Below are 21,676 nucleotides of genomic sequence, written 5' to 3'. Positions count from 1 at the left end.
AGGAAAAAGAAGGAAAGGGAAGTAAAAGAAGGGACGTGAAGTAGAGAAAAGAGATGGGAAGAAAAAAAGGAAAAAAGGAAAAAAAGGAAAAAAGGAAAGCCTCTAACAGTAACCACCTTTTTATTCCTGTACATGACACCCTGTTTGAGGGGAAATTTTTCTTCACTTCCTCTTCACCTGTACAGGAAATGGGGGTGTGGCTTTTACTTTAATTGGAAAAACAGACAGCAGTAAAACCGTAGTCTGCTTTCTCTCCATTCCTCACAAAACTAAAATTGTGTTAGATTGCGGCACTAACCCCTCACCGCTTTATCCAAAATCAAAAATACGTTTTGTCAGAAGACAGACTTTCCTATCAGGATCCATTTTTCAATCACGCACAAACCTTTTCCCGGACAGGAGTGAAGCCCGGGCTAAATACGGAACGGTGACAATGGCGGAGGTCATAAAATAAAGTTTATCTGTGTCATGCAGGGTAACAACCATTTTATTAGCTTGGCCATTGGAAGGGATTTTATAAGCTCTTCTGGAGAAACCCGCGTCAGAACTCTTCCCGGCGGTGGGGAGAAAACGGTTAATTAGGCGAAGGCTCAGCGGAGAGAACTGCAGCGCCATCAATTCCAGCACAACGCGGACAATGGCATGTCGGGGAACAAGGATTTTTTTTTTTCTCCTCTTCTCTATTACAAAAAATTTTGAAGGGTGGGATAAACCGTGCGGGGAGGCCAACACAGAAAAAAACGCAAAGTCAGACATTTCGCCCACACAGGCCGCGCCTAATTTTCATTGGCCGGGACTCGCCACATTCTCCAGCGTCCAGAAAAACAGCTCAGAACGGAAAGATGAATACCGGACTCGTTTACCCCGGACTGTCAAACTTTTCCATGCCTGAGAGATCGTGACACCGGATCAGTCCCTGAACACCACAACGTCCACCCGAGGACCAATCAGCATCGGGACCCCAAAAACTAAAAAAACGTAGAATGTTTGAGGGGGTCCCAAAAAAAAAACAGCATGTCCAGAAACAGAATTGTCTATTTGTTATACGACTTTCCAAGTGAATTATTACTGTGGGGGCATAAAATGAAAAAAATACCCCAAAAAGTGTGTAATAAAAAAATAAAAAAAGTTTTATATTATTCATATCTAAAATTATTTACAATTTATTATAGTAACACACATAAAAAAAAATAATATATATATATATATATATATATATATATATATATATATATATATATATATATATATATATATATATATATATATATATATATATATATATCTCTCTATAAAAAATAGATATATATCTATATATAAAAAAATAGATATATCTATCTATTTTTTTATAGATCTATATATAGCGGGAAGTGTTGTCATCCAAGGACAGGTCTAGGCCGATATTTAACATGGCCGCTAGTGGTGCAACAGATCACCGTTGATCCCGTTATCCGAAGGGGTCACCCCCTTCAGATCGGCACACTGTGATCCGCGGATTGCTGCCGCGGTCACAGCATCAGGAAAGGCCGCGGCTTCGACCTAGCTCCAGAGCCGCGGCTATCTTGGTACTTGTAGTTCTTCCATTCACAAATTCTGATGGATGACAGGCTGAGTCAAGTTGAATTAAAAATACAAAGAATGCTGTTGGGGGAGAAGAACCCCATACTACAGAAAGAGTGGGAGGGGATTAATTTATCCCATGTTTCTAAAGGTGGGGGGGTGTTTAAAGGGAGGTGGGGGGGAGGGGTTGCTGGGGGACACAGTGTTTCACGTTAAACCCTAAACATGAATGCAACATGGGGAGTTATTTATAAAGATGAGCTCCGGGGTGTTCACGCAGCCCACCAGGAAGTCGGCGCCAATCGCAGGCAGCGAGACATTGTCGCAGTAAGCTCGGGAAATTTCTCACCGCCTGTAAATAGCGCAGCGACGACTTCCCGGCGGGCTCTGCATGTGGGCTACGTGAACACGCCGGAGCTCATCCTTATAAATTACCCCCCATGTTGCATTCATATTTAGGGTTTAACGTGAAACACTGCGTCCCCCAGCAACCCCACCTCCCTTTAAACACCCCCCCCCCCCACCTTTAGAAACATGGAATACATTGCTCCCCTCCCACTCTCTGTAGTATGGGGTTCTTCTCACCCAACAGCATTCTTTGTATTTTTAATTCAACTTGACTCAGCCTGTCATCCATCTGTGAATGAAAGAACTACAAGTCCCAAGTGAACACGTCGGAGCTCATCCTTCGTTATTTACTAAAACTGCATGGTGCAAAAATCTGGAGAAGCTGTGCATAGGAACCAATCAGATTCTAGGTTAGATATCACGTCGGGCTGTTTTGACATGTCAAATTGGGGGCAACGGCACCGTCCGAATCGGTGCAACGCCGTCTTTGCGGCGCCGCACCGATTCCCAAAAGTCGTTTCTGTACTTTTGGCAACTTCTGGGGGAGATCTGAATAGACATCTGTACATGAACCCGCACAGATGTCTATCAAATTGCCCACCCCCCCGAAGTCAGACTGCATTGCCGGTGATCTGACGGATCTGGTTCCGGCTATCAAGATGGTTCCTGTAAGGACTGCTCAGGCGCAATCCTTGCCAACTGAAATCTCCGAACCTCGGCCGGCATCCAGGGCGACGTGGAATTTGAGGAAAGTGGCCAGTCGTCCTCACTTCGCTCAGATGGCTCGCTCCGCTCGCTCGGCCTCCTGGCTCTTTTTTTAACATCCTCCAATCTACAGGGATGTTAAGGAATGAGCCTGGATGCTGGCCGAGGTTCGGAGATTTCCGTTGGCAAGGATTGCGCCTGCGCAGTCCTTACAGGAACCATCTCGATAGAGGAACCTTAACGACAAGTCACCAGTTCGCAATCGTGCGAGTTACAGTTTCAAACCCGCCCTCCATGTGAACCAGAGCTTATTGAACAAGCTGAGGTTAGAAGCCGATTGGCTGCCATGCACAGCTGCACCAGGTTTTGCACTCTCCAGTTTTAGTAAAATCTCCCCCATGGAATGAAAGATGGAATTACCAGAAAAGGGGTTCGCCGTTGGGGTGTACCCACACTTCCAGACCTGGGATAACACGGCTGACCCCCTGAAAAAGCCATTTGCCTGGCTGGCTCCCTGGCTTCCATCATGGAATAAATCCCCCGGCCAGCCAAGTGAAAAGTCCTGATCCGAGTGCTTTTTCCAGGTCAGTGAATCAGAAACTATTAAAAGCAGACCTGCAAGTCTGCCAGACAGGACCCGTCTGAGCGAAAAATCAATCATTAACTCTCTGCAGTCTCTAATCTGTGGGAAACGCCCACTATGCTCCCTGCGATTTCGGCATCATGAAGACGCTCCGCAGAATCATTTCTCTGCTCAGGTGTCCTATCAGACGGGCTTCTGACGGTGACTACACATTACACAGACATGGTCTTCTCTTGTCACCAAAATGACTGAGCTGCCTTATAGAAGCCGGCCGGGGGGGACGGGACACTGCAGGAGCCTGTGCACTGCACCTGCGACTGCAATGCAGTACATGCAAAAAAGTAGTACATGCATATTACCGTATTTATTGGCGTATAGAGCGCACTTTTTTCCCCTTAAATCTTTTTGTGGAGAGTAGTGTGGTGGAATTGGCACATATGTGAACCATCAATGCGATTCCAGAACGATTTACATTGAAGTCTATGGAGACTAAAATTTGCAACGCAACGCTGTAAACTCGCACAAGACCCTTTTTTTAAACCGCATCTCATTCATAGATGAATCGCAACGCATTTATGTGAACGACCGTCATTGAAAACCAATTTTATGACATGCAAATTTAGAATGTTTGACGCATCACATTCGTTATGAACTCGCATCACTGTGAAGCGAGCCTTAAGGCAGACTAATTATATTATTGTGATTGGATTTACGCAGTTTATATTTTTTTAGTTTTTACTTTTTCCTCTGTAAACCCTTACAATAAAATAAAACCTTTGCAGCGCAATTCTTTTTTTATTTGGTTTTATTCCTCTTCCAAGCAGGTGCTTCAATTCCAGCTGATGCAAAGAGAATAGCCAAAGCAGGAAGAAATCCTGCAACGCAGACAATACCGTGCATCTGCAGAACAAACATCAGGTACCTGTCATGTAAAAAACTGAGAAGACGCCGGTGACATCATTTTGCTCGCCACCTTCATCATGTCACAGCGCCAGCCGGCAGACACCCAACACGAGGCCGATCGTGGATTTATGCAAATATGTCCCTTTCTGCTGAATGGCAGATGTGCGGAAATAGATTTCCTTGGTGTGTGTCGGATGGAAGGATGTCACTGACAGCAGGAGAGAGGAGTTGTAATAGAGAAGAAAATAACAAAACCCAGGTTCGTTCGGACCGGCACTGTAGGTAGTGCTGCATTAGGCCATTAAAGTCCATGGAAATTTGCCTTACGTCCTATGGCTGGAAGTGCATTTGGCAAAAAAATAAAAAGTTCTATTTTTGCATGCTGCAGCGCATAATATTAATATTTAAGTTAAATAAAAATTAAGCATTGCAGCGCATGTTCCCATTGCACATGATGTATTCGGTTCTGTATGGTTTGAACAAGCCCTCAGGCCTTTCACACTGCTGTGCTTTATAAAAAAAAAAAAAAAAAAAACGGGTGCTGGCTCTGCCATTCACTGGCCAAGGACAGCGGCGGGTGCTGGCTCTGCCATTCACTGGCCAAGGACAGCGGCGGGTGCTGGCTCTGCCATTCACTGGCCAAGGACAGCGGCGGGTGCTGGCTCTGCCATTCACTGGCCAAGGACAGCGGCGGGTGCTGGCTCTGCCATTCACTGGCCAAGGACAGCGGCGGGTGCTGGCTCTGCCATTCACTGGCCAAGGACAGCGGCGGGTGCTGGCTCTGCCATTCACTGGCCAAGGACAGCGGCGGGTGCTGGCTCTGCCATTCACTGGCTAAGGACAGCGGCGGGTGCTGGCTCTGCCATTCACTGGCTAAGGACAGCGGCGGGTGCTGGCTCTGCCATTCACTGGTTGTTAAGGACAAAGGCAGGTGCAAGCTTTGCTATTCACTGGTTGCTAAGCAGCCAGCACCCACCAGTGTCCTTAACCAGTGAATAGCTGTTTTTTTAAAGAGCTGGTACCCACCACAAAAAAGCCTTGCGCCTTTCCAAAAAAAAAAAAAAAAAATGCACTGCAGGAAACTGCATAGATGTGAACAGGACCTATAGGAAATAAGATTAAATAGACTGTAGTCCGTTTCTGTGCAATTTGCAAATGCAAAATTGTCGTTCAACCAAGAATAAATCCCAACTTGAGCGTCACATTTTATCTGCCATATGGGTCCCTGCTGGAGGAACTTATCAGGACAGAAGTGAGGGAAATCTCTCCACTTTTAGACTCCATTCACACCTGAGCGACAGCCGCATTCGGCGGTAGCGGCATATTTTTTTTTTCAAAGTCTTCCCATTGCTGTCAATGGGCAAACGCCAATGTCGCCTGAAAAAAAGGGTCCGGGACTTTTTTTCAGGCGACAGGCGTTCGGCGTCTATGAGATGTGAACCATCTCCATAGACAGCAATGGGAATTCTCCCCTCTAGCTTCAGAAGCGTCCGGCGTTTTGTCGCTCAGGTGTGAATGCAGCCTTAGACTCCATTCACACTTGTACGACTCAAAAGTGGCACCGACTTTGGAGTGCGACTTGGATACGGCTTTGGCCAGTGATGGACAACTGTTGCACTGTATAACATTCAGATAAAAACTGTCATGCAGCTTTTGAGGGTTACATTGTAGTCTATGGCCCTCAAGTTGGATGAAAGCCAGACCAAAGTGGTGCATGAACTGCTTTGAAGTTTCTGCAACTTTAAACCGCACATAATATGAAAAGTTATGATTGGAAAACATGGGGAACGACTTTTCATACGACTTTGATGTCCAAAAGTTGCATGACAAGTCGCAGAAGTGTGAATAGAGCCTCAGTAAAATTAAAGTTCCTCAGATATGACTTACGCTTTTCCACACAAAGCGGTCCCCGGGCCGGCCCTGAGGGCACAGCAACCAACAATGTTGATGTTTTCCTCACATCCTGCAGAAATGTATAATTACCACCTAATCCAGTATAGAAGGCTTCACCGTAATCCAAAAATACAGAAAATAATACGGTAAGGGAGAGGAAAATAGAATTAGACTGTGAAGTCATTTAGAAGAGCGCTAAAAGGATTATATAGAGAAATCAATGATATACTGTGTGCTTCACATACGTCTTCATTCTGTGACTGGAGTTTTACTAGGCCAGAAGCCTGAGCCACAAAACTACCTCAAATGCATGTGCTCAATTAAACACTTGCCAAACGTCAGTGGGTTTTATCCCCATGTGACAATTTTTATTTTTTAAAACTTATGATTACACCCGGGGGGGGGGGCCTCTTGTCATTTGATGTGAGGGGAGGGGGGGTGGACACCAAGTCTACGCAAATACAACCAGCCCTTCGAGGGCAACCAGTGGGGGCTTTTAAAGCGCCACCTATAGAAGACATGGGGGTACCAAATTTTCTCGCCCTTCCAGGGGGACACAAATATTAAAGCTCGACATGTTGGGTATAAAATTTACTCGGTCCAACCTCATCTTTTACCCAAAAAAATGGGAAATTTCTTTCATTTTTCTGCAGAAATGTTATGTTTCCAAGACCTTTTGAGATAATATTGTGTGGCATAAAACACTATCATTTTTTTATTCTCCAGAGTGTCTGCTTTCAGAAAATATATCAAGTTCGGGGGTTTTATGAAACATTCAGGCCTAAAAAAATTACACAGACATTGCCTCAAGTCACGTCCACGTTGTGCAACTTTCAGGTTGCACAAGTGTGAAAGGGGCCTTAGCCGGCTCCTAGATGCAAAGCAAGTTTGTCAAACCCAAAATCCGACATGGCAGGGTTTTTTTTGCCCATAAAACTTTGCATGTCGAAAATCAAAATGCACACTAACATTTTGAAAGACAAACGATCAAGCGCTTTTTTGAGCGATTTTCTAACCAGCCTGGCCAATCATTACAAAGGACACGAAAAGTCTTCCAGCATTTTCCTCAGAACAGGAGGGAATGTTCTCCTCACCTCAACACAACCCGACATTCACTTCAGGACCGGCGCAGAGATCGGACATTGTGGGAAGTCCGGCACAGCCAGTCCTGACAAGTGTCTTCCCAGAAGCCGGTGAAAATAACTGCGTCTATATTTAGGCCGAGGGCGCTCGCTAAAGATATACGGCCTTCCTATAAATATACCGTATATATACCCATTCATCCGCACTGGCCTGGATACAAATACCTCAGCAGATTTATGTAGGCCTCAATCTTGTTTACAATCTGTTCCGCCGCACTTGACTTCATCAGGGTGAAGCCCAGGACACGTCCAAGTTTATTTAAAAAGAATAAAGTGTCAGGTCAGAGATAAGGGCCCGCCGGTGTCCGTTCCACCCCATTGTGGCCTTACCGTCATCCTCAGCGAGTCATTGGCCCAGGCCAACAGTTGTGGGCAATTCTCAGACGGTCAGAGAAGGCCCCTTTTCGCACTTGTACGACCTGAAAGTCACGAAAGACTGGAAGCAATGACTGTAAGGCCCCTTGCACACTGGGGCGTTTTTCATGCGGTACAGCGCTAAAAATAGCGCTGCTATTATGAAAAATCATGCCCTGTAGTGTTCAATGTGAAAGCCCGAAGGCTTTCACATTGAAGCGGTGCGCTAGCAGGAGCGCACCAAAAGTCCTGCTAGCCGCATCTTTACCGCGGTATAGGAGCGGTGTGTTCACCGCTCCAATACCGTGCCTTCCCATTGAAATCAATGGGAAAGCGCGCTAGCGGGGGTTAAAACCTCACCGCTAGCGCCCGAATATCGCGGTAAATACGACGGTATAGCCGCGCTACAAATAGCCCGGCTATACCGTCACCGCGGCTGCACGCCTCAGTGTGAAACCAGCCTAAATCTTGAGGTCTATGGACCTCAAGTCGCATTAAAGTCGGACCAACGTAGTGCAGTGTCTACAGTGGAACCTCGGATTACGAGCATAATCCGTTCCAGGAGAATGCAAAGTACTCGCAAAGTACTCGCAAAAAAGTACTCGCAAATCAAAGCGAGTTTCCCCATTGAAGTCAACGGAAACAAAAATAATTTATTCCACATTGACTTCAATGGCATGCAATACCGCATGCGGCCAGAGGCGCCAGAGAGGGTCAACGCAGTATTAACCACTTAAGCTCCAGAAAGCCCTCCAAAAACGATCGCGTGTACGAGGCATAAGGCTCCATTCACACCGGGGTGATATGTAGGTGTGCGCAAAACCACGAGTTTAGCATTATAAGGCAAGATTTAAAAAAAAAATGTGCAGAAAGGGTTGGGGGTGCTAAATTTTTCCCGGGGGGCACAAAGTATCCAGCACAGAAGTCCTAGGATATGATTACCATTCAGTGGCTGGAGTTGCAGATACAGGAGATCGGGGGAGGGGGGCTCCCCCTTCTCAGCCCATTCCTGGCTGGCACTCGCCCAAAGCAAACTTCTTGCCTTCCCCTGACAGCTCAACTACAGCGATCGTTCTTCTCCCAGTAATATGAGCCGCCTTTGCCTGGGAACACTCCACCACACCGAACCGGGGGGGGGGGGGACCCCCACACCCCCCCCATATTATCCATAAGACTACAAAACACATCCACCACTCAGATGTGAAAGATGAAAAGATCTGACCCCAGGAAGAGACATTTCATAGACTGTAGCTTAGCAGCTCCAAGGCCCCATTCACACCTGAGAGTAGCGTTTTCAGGCAGAAAGTCGCACAATTTTTGCCGCTTTTTTTGTACAGGTGAAAAAAAAAACACCAAAATGCAAAAAGGAGAAGTTCCAGAACTTGTTTGAGCTTCAAGTGTTTTGGAGTAGAGATGTACAGAAATCACCTGTCGCTAAGATTGCACTGACACCCGCAGCGAATCCCGAAGAGCGGGCATGCATCTCTCTCTCTCAGCCCCCTTTACTCAGGATACCCCCCCCACCCCCAACTAAAACCTAGAGGAACCAATTGCCTCCAGAAGCCACCCAATTAGTAAGTAGAGTCCACCTGTGTGTAATTTAATCTCAGTATAAATACAGCTGTTCTGTGAAGCCCTCAGAGGTTTGTTAGAGAACCTTAGTGAACAAAAGGAACACACCAGACAGGTCAGGGATAAAGTTGTGGAGAAGTATAAAGCAGGGTTCGGTTATAAAAAAAAAAAAATCTCCCAAGCTTTGAAGATCTCACGGAGCTTCTGTTCAATCCATCATCGGAAAATGGAACGGAGTACGGGACAACTGCAAACCTACCAAGACATGGCCGTCCACCTAAACTGACCGGGCCGGGCAAGGAGAGCATTCATCAGAGAAGCAGCCAAGAGGCCCATGGTAACTCTGGAGGAGCTGCAGAGATCCACAGCTCAGGGGGGAGAATCTGTCCACAGGACAACTATTAGTGGTCTCTCCACAAATCTGCCCTTTATGGAAGAGTGACAAGAAGAAAGACATTGGGGGAAGAAAGACATAAGAAGTCCTGTTTGCAGTTTGTGAGAAGCCATGTGGGGGAAGGGACACAGCAAACATGTGGAAGGCGGCGATTTGGTCACATGACACCAAAATTAAACTTTTTGGTCTAAAAGCAAAACAATATGTGTGGGGGGAAAACACTGCACATCACCCTGAACACACCATCCCCACTGTGAAACATGGTGGTGGCAGCATCATGTGGTGGGGATGCTTTTCTTCAGCAAGGACAGGGAAGCTGGTCAGAGTTGATGGGAAGATGGATGGAGACAAATACAGGACAATCTTAGAAAAAGGTTCACCTTCAAGCAGGACAACGACCCTAAAGTACAGCCAGAGCTACAATGGAACGCATCCCCCCCATTGATCCAAAACGCATTGCTACTTTACTTGTAATTACATGCCTGTGTGTACAGACCCATTGAAAGCAACAAGTTGCATTCAGATCAGAAAAAATAAAATAAAATAAACCTGAACACCAAATTTAGCATTTTTGGCGGCGGTGTTTTAGGTTTCTAAAATGTTTCAGGCAAAAAAAAAAAAAAACACGCAATCAGATCACACTTTTTTCTTTGCATGCGCAGGGATACATCTACAACACCCTCCAGCAATCAGTCGGCAGATCAGACATTTCACAGATGCGACTCCAAGTAACGTATTTATTTAGCCCCCCCTCCCCCACCCGGCATTATGTTTTAATCACCGGAATGGCTCGGCAGGGCGGCGAATACGGAGGAGTGCTGGAGCTGCAGGTGCAAGGCCGGCGCTCAGCCATCCCATAAACACATAGCCGTACAAAAGGAGAACACCAAGGGTCGCCGGGTTATAACCGCAGGACGCGGCTCCGCCAATAATCGCAAGATCGGAGGCTTAAGAAAGCATCGGGGGGGACTACAAGCTCCAGCATGCAGCGCCAATAACAAACAGCGACGCCACTTTGTTGCCATTTTTACTTATTTTTATGGCAAATCTATGGAGACTCCATTCGCACTGGTGCAGAATTTGCAGAGTTTTCCCGCATCAAAATCTCATTTGTGCGGTAAAACTGGTTCGCAAAACACAATTGGCTGAAATCGGATCACATGGGTGTGATCGCCATTTGATGTACACAGAAAGGCGGTGCGACTCCTGTCCGAATCGCATGGGGTTCCCCGCAACACGAAACCAGACTTCAGGCTCCGTTCACGTCTGAGCAGAACGACTTTTAGGTGTTTTTTTTGGGGGGAGAGTTTGGAGCGGTATTTTTGCAAGCGCATTACACGCGTTTTACAGCTTCAGCCATTTTTGTTTAGCCAATAGAAAGCACTGGAAGCACCGAAAACACTCAAGTTAACCGTTTATATTGAAGTCTATGCGACAAAAAAAAAAAAACACTTGTAATCTGCCAGAAAGAAGCTCAGGTACGTTTCTAAGCGTCAGGCGTTTCGCTTCAGGTGACACTCAGATGTGAACAGGGGGCCATTGAAATAAATGAGCGTTTTAGGAGCGACAAGCTACAAGCAGAAGAAATCGCTCAGGTGTGAATATGGAAAGAGTGGAGAGGGATTAGAGCCCCTGTCAGTTTTTTGGGCTTGTCACCAGAACAGGAATAGAGAGTAAAATCTTCCAATGGGGACATCCGTTTTGTCCACCTGAAAACCAGAGATTCCCTCACTTCCTGGTTAGGATGCCCTCACTTCCTGTTTACTTCCTGTTAGGATGCCCTCACTTCCTGTTTACTTCCTGGTTAGGATGCCCTCACTTCCTGGTTAGGATGCCCTCACTTCCTGGTTAGGATGCCCTCACTTCCTGGTTAGGATGCCCTCACTTCCTGGTTAGGATGCCCTCACTTCCTGGTTAGGATGCCCTCACTTCCTGGTTAGGATGCCCTCACTTCCTGGTTAGGATGCCCTCACTTCCTGATTAGGATGCCCTCACTTCCTGATTAGGATGCCCTCACTTTTGTCTGGACATCCGGGTCCCAAACCAGCCTCCATGAGCGGGTGTTTCATCTTTTATTTTGAAGCTCCATGAATGATTGTCCATCAGCGCTTTGTGTCAGTGATGTGGATTGGACGGTGTTGGTCACATGGTCACAGAGCGTCACCAGCCGAGATGATAGAACAACAATGCACACAATAGAAAATCAACACAGGAGGAGGAGTCTGGAAAGTGTTATTTAACGTAATGCAACGCATAAAAATGTGTACCAAAAATACACATCAATAACACAACTTAATAGGCACCAATGACGGGACACTATTCCTCCCACAGACACCAATGACGCGACACTATTCCTCCCACAGACACCAATGACGCGACACTATTCCTCCCACAGACACCAATGACGCGACACTATTCCTCCCACAGACACCAATGACGGGACACTATTCCTCCCACAGACACCAATGACGCGACACTATTCCTCCCACAGACACCAATGACGCGACACTATTCCTCCCACTGACACCAATGACGGTGCACTATTCCTCCCACAGACACCAATGACGCGACACTATTCCTCCCACAGACACCAATGACGGGACACTATTCCTCCCACAGACACCAATGACGCGACACTATTCCTCCCACAGACACCAATGACGCGACACTATTCCTCCCACAGACACCAATGACGCGACACTATTCCTCCCACAGACACCAATGACGCGACACTATTCCTCCCACAGACACCAATGACGGGACACTATTCCTCCCCACAGACACCAATGACGGGACACTATTCCTCCCCACAGACACCAATGACCGGCCACTATTCCTCCAACAGACACCAATGACCGGCCACTATTCCTCCAACAGACACCAATGACCGGCCACTATTCCTCCAACAGACACCATCAATGACCGGCCACTATTCCTCCAACAGACACCAATGACCGGCCACTATTCCTGCAACAGACACCAATGACGGGACACTATTCCTCCCCACAGACACCAATGACGGGACACTATTCCTCCCACAGACACCAATGACGGGCCACTATTCCTCCCACAGACACCAATGATGGGCCACTATTCCTCCCACAGACACCAATGACGGGACACTATTCTTCCCACTGACACCAATGACCTGCCAGATGCTCAGGTGCCTCTGGTGATGCCCAAATGTTATTTTTATTTTAAAAAAGTCGCACAGATCTGAAAGTGTTTTTTTTTTTTTTATGTACTTGGAGTGCGGCTGACCTACAGAGCGGTGATGAAGGAGGGGTGGTCAGCACATGTCCCCAATGTTATGGGGGCAGATGGGACCTGTAGTCTGTTTGCAAACAATCCAGCACCTGGAAGGCGTGGTTTGGTGGGCGGAGCCACACTAAGCTCTTCGTTGTCACATGCGGGACTCCGATGGAAACTACAAGCGGGCGACACGACAGCCGCTGGAGTGCATGGCGATCGGAAGTGGCTGCTAACAGGCTGCAGGAAATCAGCAGCCCTGAGATGTAACAAAGGATGGAATAAGAGAAAAGATACACACAGCGAATCAGAGAGAGAGAATACATCTTCTGCTGTGAGGAGAGCGCCCCCCCACTGTACGCGTGCCGTATTACAATGCGTCCATAGAAATGGAATATTTATTCCACAGCCAGAACACAACAGGGTGACACCAACAACACACACCCGGGACCTGTACATGGGGACACAATACAAAGTATACACAGCGCAGCACACACCTGAGGGTCAGTATACACAGTGCAGCACACCTGAGGATCAGTATACACAGTACAGCACACCTGAGGGTCAGTATACACAGTGCAGTACACCTGAGGGTCGGTATACACAGTGCAGTACACCCGAGGGTCGGTATACACAGTGCAGTACACCCGAGGGTCGGTATACACAGTGCAGCACACCTGAGGGTCGGTATACACAGTACACCCGAGGGTCAGTATACACAGTGCAGCACACCTGAGGGTCAGTATACACAGTGCAGCACACCTGAGGGTCAGTATACACAGTGCAGTACACCTGAGGATCAGTATACACAGTGCAGCACACCTGAGGGTCAGTATACACAGTGCAGCACACCTGAGGGTCAGTATACACAGTGCAGTACACCTGAGGATCGGTATACACAGTGCAGCACACCTGAGGATCAGTATACACAGTGCAGCACACCTGAGGGTCAGTATACACAGTACAGCACCCCTGAGGGTCAGTATACACAGTACAGTACCCCCGAGGGTCGGTATACACAGTACAGTACACCCGAGGGTCGGTATACACAGTACAGTACACCCGAGGGTCGGTATACACAGTACAGTACACCTGAGGGTCAGTATACACAGTACACCTGAGGATGAGTATACACAGTGCAGTACACCTGAGGTTCAGTATACACAGTGCAGTACACCTGAGGGTCAGTATACACAGCACAGCACACCTAAGGGTCAGTATACACAGCGCAGCACACCTGAGGGTCAGTATACACAGTACAGCACACCTGAGGGTCAGTATACACAGCGCAGCACACCTGAGGATCGGTATACACAGCGCAGCACACCTGAGGATCGGTATACACAGTGCAGCACACCTGAGGGTCAGTATACACAGTGCAGCACACCTGAGGGTCAGTATACACAGTGCAGCGCACACCTGAGGGTCGGTATACACAGCGCAGTACACCTGAGGGTCAGTATACACAGTACAGTACACCTGAGGGTCAGTATACACAGTACAGTACACCTGAGGATCAGTATACACAGTACAGCACACCTGAGGGTCAGTATACACAGTGCAGTACACCTGAGGGTCAGTATACACAGCGCAGTACACCTGAGGATCGGTATACACAGTACAGTACACCTGAGGGTCAGTATACACAGTGCAGCGCACACCTGAGGGTCAGTATACACAGCGCACACCTGAGGGTCGGTATACACAGCACAGCGCACACCTGAGGGTCGGTATACACAGCGCAGCGCACACCTGAGGGTCGGTATACACAGCGCAGCGCACACCTGAGGGTCGGTATACACAGCGCAGCACACCTGAGGATCGGTATACACAGCGCAGCACACCTGAGGATCGGTATACACAGCACAGCACACCTGAGGGTCAGTATACACAGTACAGCACACCTGAGGGTCAGTATACACAGTGCAGCACACCTGAGGGTCAGTATACACAGTGCAGCACACCTGAGGGTCAGTATACACAGTGCAGTACACCTGAGGATCAGTATACACAGTGCAGCACACCTGAGGATCAGTATACACAGTGCAGTACACCTGAGGATCAGTATACACAGTGCAGCACACCTGAGGGTCAGTATACACAGTGCAGTACACCTGAGGATCAGTATACACAGTGCAGCACACCTGAGGATCAGTATACACAGTGCAGTACACCTGAGGGTCAGTATACACAGTGCAGTACACCTGAGGGTCAGTATACACAGTGCAGCGCTCAGTATACACAGTGCAGCACACAGTATGCTCAGTACAGCACACAGTATGCTCAGTACAGCACATGGCGGTGAGCTCGGCGCTCATACACAATGATGACACACAGCATCCCTCCCCCGGCCGGTCCTCACCATCTCCTCCGCCGGGGCTCCCGCCTGTCCCGCTCACCGTGCTGCCATCATCCCGAATGAGGATCGGAGAAGCCCGGGAGCCGAGCAGAGCCCGGACACACCCCCAACCCCGCCCACCTTAGCCCCACACAGGGGGGAGAGCGACGTCCGAAGCACTAGGGAGGCGGGGATTACGGCGCGCTACACGCGCTGCTATATACAGAGGGGCGGGGACTGGGACAAGAACACGCTGATATTTTTGCATAGGGGGCGGAAACTGAAACAGGACAGGCTGATACACACATGGGGGGCGGAGTCTGAAGCCTTGACACGTTTATACTGTATACAGAGAGGCGGAGATCGCAGCGGGGACCTTGGTGATGGGGAGGCGTGGATTACAGATGAGAGACACTAATGGGAGGGCGGGGAATGCACGTTGGCACGCTGACGGAGGCGGGCCCTGCACTCGGACATGCAATTAGGGGGCGGGGCACTGGAACTCGGACATGCATATAGGGGCGGGGCCTGGCGGGGGGGGGGGGGGGACATGCCAATAAATGGATGGTAACTGGAGCCTGCACCTGCTAATAGGGGGGGGCGGGGACTGGAGCTTGGACATGCAGAGAGGGGGGCGGAGACTGCACATGCTGCTAGGGGGGCGGGGACTGGAGCTCGGACATGCAGAGAGGTGGGCGGGGACTGCACATGCTGATAGGGGGGCGGGGACTGGAGCTTGGACATGCAGAGAGGTGGGAGGAGACTGCACATGTTGATAGGGGGCGGGGACTGGAGCTTGGACATGCAGAGAGGTGGGCGGAGACTGCACATGCTGATAGGGGGCGGGGACTGGAGCTTGGACATGCAGAGAGGTGGGCGGAGACTGCACATGCTGATAGGGGGCGGGGACTGGAGCTTGGACATGCAGAGAGGTGGGAGGAGACTGCACGTGCTGATAGGGGGCGGGGACTGGAGCTTGGACATGCAGAGAGGTGGGAGGAGACTGCACATGCTGATAGGGGGGCGGGGACTGGAGCTTAGACATGCAGAGAGGTGGGCGGGGACTGCACATGCTGATAGGGGGCGGGGACTGGAGCGTGGACATGCAGAGAGGTGGGCGGAGACTGCACATGCTGATAGGGGGGCGGGGACTGGAGCTTGGACATGCCGAGAGGTGGGCGGAGACTGCACATGCTGATAGGGGGCGGGGACTGGAGCTTGGACATGCAGAGAGGGGGGCGGAGACTGCACATGCTGATAGGGGGCGGGGACTGGAGCTTGGACATGCAGAGAGGGGGGCGGGGACTGCACATGCTGATAGGGGGCGGGGACTGGAGCTTGGACATGCCGAGAGGTGGGCGGAGACTGCACCTGCGAATAGGGGGGCGGGGACTGGAGCTTGGACACGCAGAGAGGTGGGCGGGGACTGCCCATGCTGATAGGGGGGCGGGGACTGGAGCTTGGACATGCAGAGAGGTGGGCGGAGACTGCACATGCAGATAGGGGGCGGGGACTGGAGCTTGGACATGCAGAGAGGTGGGCGGAGACTGCACATGCTGATAGGGGGGCGGGGACTGGAGCTTGGACATGCGGAGAGGTGGGCGGGGACTGCCCATGCTGATAGGGGGCGGGGACTGAAGCTTGGACATGCGGAGAGGTGGGCGGGGACTGCCCATGCTGATAGGGGGCGGGGACTGGAGCTTGGACATGCAGAGAGGTGGGCGGGGACTGCCCATGCTGATAGGGGGGCGGGGACTGGAGCTTGGACATGCAGAGAGGTGGGCGGGGACTGCCCATGCTGATAGGGGGGCGGGGACTGGAGCTTGGACATGCAGAGAGGTGGGCGGGGACTGCCCATGCTGATAGGGGGCGGGGACTGGAGCTTGGACATGCAGAGAGGTGGGCGGAGACTGCACGTGCTGATAGGGGGGCGGGGACTGGAGCTTAGACACGCAGAGAGGTGGGCGGAGACTGCACATGCTGATAGGGGGCGGGGACTGGAGCTTGGACACGCCGAGAGGTGGGCGGAGACTGCACATGCTGATAGGGGGCGGGGACTGGAGCTTGGACACGCAGAGAGGTGGGCGGAGACTGCACATGCTGATAGGGGGGCGGGGACTGGAGCTTGGACATGCAGAGAGGTGGGCGGGGAATGCACATGCTGATAGGGGGGCGGGGACTGGAGCTTGGACATGCAGAGAGGTGGGCGGAGACTGCACGTGCTGATAGGGGGCGGGGACTGGAGCTTGGACACGCCGAGAGGTGGGCGGAGACTGCACATGCTGATAGGGGGCGGGGACTGGAGCTTGGACACGCAGAGAGGTGGGCGGAGACTGCACATGCTGATAGGGGGGCGGGGACTGGAGCTTGGACATGCAGAGAGGTGGGCGGGGAATGCACATGCTGATAGGGGGGCGGGGACTGGAGCTTGGACATGCAGAGAGGTGGGCGGAGACTGCACATGCTGATAGGGGGCGGGGACTGGAGCTTGGAAATACATATAAAATGATTACATAATGAAATAATTAATAAATGAAAATATAATAGTTAATAAATGATAGTGTGCACAGCCCAGTTATTGTGAGACGTAACGTACAGTAACACGCTTTGTGTTAGCGCACTACAATAGAGTGAAAGGCGTCTTTTTGTTTTTATGATCTTTGGCTGGAGTTCTGCTTTAGTATATATTATTATTTTGTATGAGTTGCGTGTCTTTTTGATGCTCAGCGGGGAGTCCCGCTATGTCCACTCATCTATTACAGAGAAGAGGATAGGAGGGGCGCACGAAATGTGTACCTTGGCTCCCACACAACAATGCGCGGGTGACAGCTTCCTGAAAGGAAAAGATCTGGTGGTCGATGGCGATGATGTCATAGTGACCCCGGCCATAGGAGGGAAGAAAGGCAGACAGCAGGACAGGAAGACCGATACACACAGGATTGTCCATGGACTTTATCGGTGCGCAGGATCCGCTCTGGCAGGCAGACCCCCAGGGGGGGGACATTTTCATAATGGAAAAAGAGACGGGGGTCACGGGGAGTCAGAAAACGGGGAGTCCCAATTCTTCTGTCCTTCAGTATGGAGGGAACAAAGGAGTGCAGGCCGGGAGATGTGTGTTTTTTGTTGCACTACATATAGTTTATAGGGCTGTCACACCTGTCAGGTTTTTATTGCTGTCTGTGTCTCCATTCGGATGATTTCTCCTCACTTCCTTTCCCAGTGACCACACAGGAAGTGAGAAGATGCCCCACCCCCCTGGCCACAGCTCACCTCTGCTCCCCTTCCACATCTCACCTGTCCACCCCCGGCCACAGCTCACCTGTGCACTCCCGGCCACAGCTCACCTGTCCACCCCCGGCCACAGCTCACCTGTCCACCCCGGCCACAGCTCACCTGTGCACCCCCCTGGCACAACCCTCACATATAAAGCACCTGAAAACTGCCTCCCATGCCGCCCGAATGTGAAATGTGCTGTCACACTGGGGGGGGGGGGGGGGGCGGTGCACTTACGGGACGTTCGAAAAAAAGTCCTGCAAGCAGCATCTTTGGGGCGGTTTGGGAGTGCTGTATACAAAGCTCCCAAACTGCCCCTGCCCACTGCAATGAATGGGCAGGGCTTCTGAAAAGCACCGCAACACAGGCGTTTTTAATCCCTTCTTCGGTCGCTAGCGGGGGTTAAAAGCACCCTGCTAGCGGCCGCAAAGCGACGTTAAAGTGGCGCTAAAATGAGCGGCGCTTTACCGCTAAGTATGCACAGGCAGGTGTGAAAGGGGTCTTAGATGTGATTTCTCTTTGGGAAGATCACACCAAAAATGATATTTTTGTTGCAGGGGAAGCCCAAAATCTGACTTGTATCTTGGTGCAGACTTCTGGGAAAATCAGTGAGCCAATCACAAGCAGGAAATTTCATATCTGGGGGGTGTTCTGCATACCATCTGTGTACAGAGCGCCTCCAGGTGGCCAGATTGCATGTTCAGAAAATTATAGCGGCTGCAGATTGAAAAAGAGGACGGGCCAGATCCACGAAAGAATTACGCCGGCGTATCTATTGATACGCCGCGTAATTTCAAATTTTGCGCGGCGTATCTTTGTTTTGTATCTACAAAACAAGATACGACTGCATCTGGGATCGATCGGCGGAAAAAATGCATCTACGATCCAACGGCGTACTAAGACGTACGCCTGTCGGATCGTAGATGCATTTTTTCCGCCGGCCGCTAGGTGGCCTTTCCGTCGAATTTCGCGTTGAGTATGCAAATTAGCTAGTTACGGCGATCCACAAACGTACGTCCGGCCGGCGCATTTTTTTACGTCGTTTGCGTTCGGCTTTTTCCGGCGTATAGTTAAACCTGCTATTATGAGGCATACTCAGTGTTAAGTATGGCCGTCGTTCCCGCCTCGCATTTTGAATTTTTTTACGTCGTTTGCGTAAGTCGTTCGCAAATAGGGATTTGCGTAGAATGACATCACTGTCTTAAACATTGGCTTGTTCCGGTTTCATTTTGAGCATGTGCACTGCGATACCCCCATGGACGGCGCATGCGCTGTTAAAAAAAAACGTTGTTTACGTCGGGTCACAACGTGTTTACATAAAACACGCCCCCATTACATCCATTGGAAATCCCCGTCCTTACGCCGCCAAAGATACACTACGGCGCAAATTCTTTGAGGATTCGAAAAAAAAAAATTACGGCGGCGTAGTGTATCTTAGATACGCTGCGCCCGGCGGATATGTGCGCCGCGCTACGTGGATCTGCCCCGACATTTTTAATAACATTCGATTACAATATGACTTGTATCGCAACTGTACACGCCATATTATTATTTCTTTATTTGCTATTCCCCCCCACGGAAGTGGAGTTATCCTTCACCAGTGCCAATTAAAAAGCAAAAAAATGGCCTTGGCCACGAAGGGGAGTAAATCTTCCGGAGGTCAAGTGATTAAGCTCTCTCCAGGATGAAATGCGTTAGCAGTCTCGCCCGTCTTGTCGCAGCCTGGTTGTGCGGATTTATAAAGCTACACTGAAGAAGATTGCGGTCATCCCTCGTATTGGAATTGCGTCTTCCGGGCGCGTTTGATGTGGGTGAGAGAGCGGGCCGGCCCGGTGTTTGTCTTTAATCAGAACCTTCCTGGGTTTTCTCGCCATTCTTCCTCCTCGCTCTGCCCGCAATGACTCAGCGGACCCGCCCTGCGGACGGCCGCCATTGTTGTTTTATTGTTTCTTTCTTCTTCTTTGATATGATCCCACAGCAGAGCCAGGTCACCCGGCCTAACCCAGCCAGATAAACAATCGCCGGGATCGTCGCCTATCAACGCGCTGGTACAGGGAACAAAAAGGCCCATTGATCTCAGCGCCCTGCGCCCGCCTGTTTACCTTCCATCAGCAGAAAGGAGGCGGATTAGTGGCTTGGTTTCCCGGTACGGCTCACAGGCTGGGCCGTCATGCCCGCAGCGTTGGCATCCCAGCTATGTCTACATCCTATTAACCCGTCCTCTGCCAGAACGCGCCCTGCGGTGTGCCAGTCTGGGGTGTCTGATTGTACAATCCACTCATAGGTGTGCATTAGGGGGCACCCCAAAGCTCAAACACGCATGCTTTTCTCTGCAGCCTCAGCTGCACGGGGCAGTGAATAAATGGGAGGCGCTCTGTGCTGAGCGGCTTCCGGTTCATTCACAAACTGAAGCATAGTAGACAGTTTACTATGCTTCCATTATGAATGGACACAGTGAGAAAGTGTGTTCATTTATTAAAGGAAGGGGTCGGTAAACAACATATTTACTAGCCCCTTCCCTTGCTCTCCATCATAGGTGTGCGCAGCCTATTGCATTAAGGTGTGCACCCCCAAAGCTCAAACACACGGTACCGTCACTCACTGTGTTCATTTAGAAAGAAAAGGGACGGTAAATTACATATTTACCAGCCCCTTCCCCTACTCATCCGAAAACATCCCTGTGTGTGCCTGCCACAGCAGCCGGTGGGAGAGAAGAGAATGAAAGCTGTTAGCACTGCCCGGGGGGGGGGGGGGGGACAGGACAGCAGGGGGAAATTTTCACCACACTGGGTGATTAGGATGTGCCCACGCACACCTGGCACACCCTGTGCGCAGGGCCGTCTTAATAGAATCATGGGCCCCTGGGCAAAGTAATGCTCTGGGGCCCCTACAATGGAGACAGTGCAGGTAAACAAAAATCAAGTAAGTAGGAGGTAGGGGATATCTAGAATGTAGAGGGGTCAGAGGGCTGGGGGCATATCTGGGATGTAGAGGTGAAGCCCGGGGCTCAAGGACCAGCTGCTTTGGGGAAAGGGCAGGGGCCCCCCATGCAGCTGGGGCCCCTGGGCAGTGCCCAGGTGTGCCCTCTCATTAAGACAGCCCTGCCTGTGCGCACACCTGGCTCTCCATCCTGAAGCTAGCAGTACTGGAGGGAGGGAAAGGGGGGAAACAAGGGTGGGAGCCCGGGCAGTAGGGGGAATCTGCACCGCACATAGTGATTAGGGTGTGCCCACTTGGCACACCCCCCTGCGCACGCCTATGAATCTACTATACCTGGACATACATGATACATTGTGACCCTACAATCCCTGTACAATCTCCCAGGATGTAAAAAGCACGCACAGGAGGGCGCAAACGCCTAG

General features: G+C 50.3%; 1 protein-coding gene across 1 annotated transcript in view; it reads right to left on the bottom strand.

Annotated features, from left to right (window-relative positions):
- The window catches only part of LOC120917916 (puratrophin-1-like), a 113,736-nt gene extending 98,560 nt beyond the window's left edge, over window positions 1-15,176 (bottom strand). Inside the window, exon 1 of the mRNA XM_040329523.1 lies at window positions 15,066-15,176. Coding sequence (XP_040185457.1) covers window positions 15,066-15,068 — 3 coding nt within the window. The 5' untranslated portion in view covers window positions 15,069-15,176. The remainder of the gene's footprint in view (window positions 1-15,065) is intronic.
- Between the last annotated feature and the right edge of the window lie 6,500 nt (window positions 15,177-21,676).

The sequence above is a fragment of the Rana temporaria genome, chromosome 11, assembly GCF_905171775.1.
Source record: "Rana temporaria chromosome 11, aRanTem1.1, whole genome shotgun sequence".
NCBI lineage: Eukaryota > Metazoa > Chordata > Amphibia > Anura > Ranidae > Rana > Rana temporaria.
This window is presented reverse-complemented; position numbering and strand designations above follow the sequence as displayed.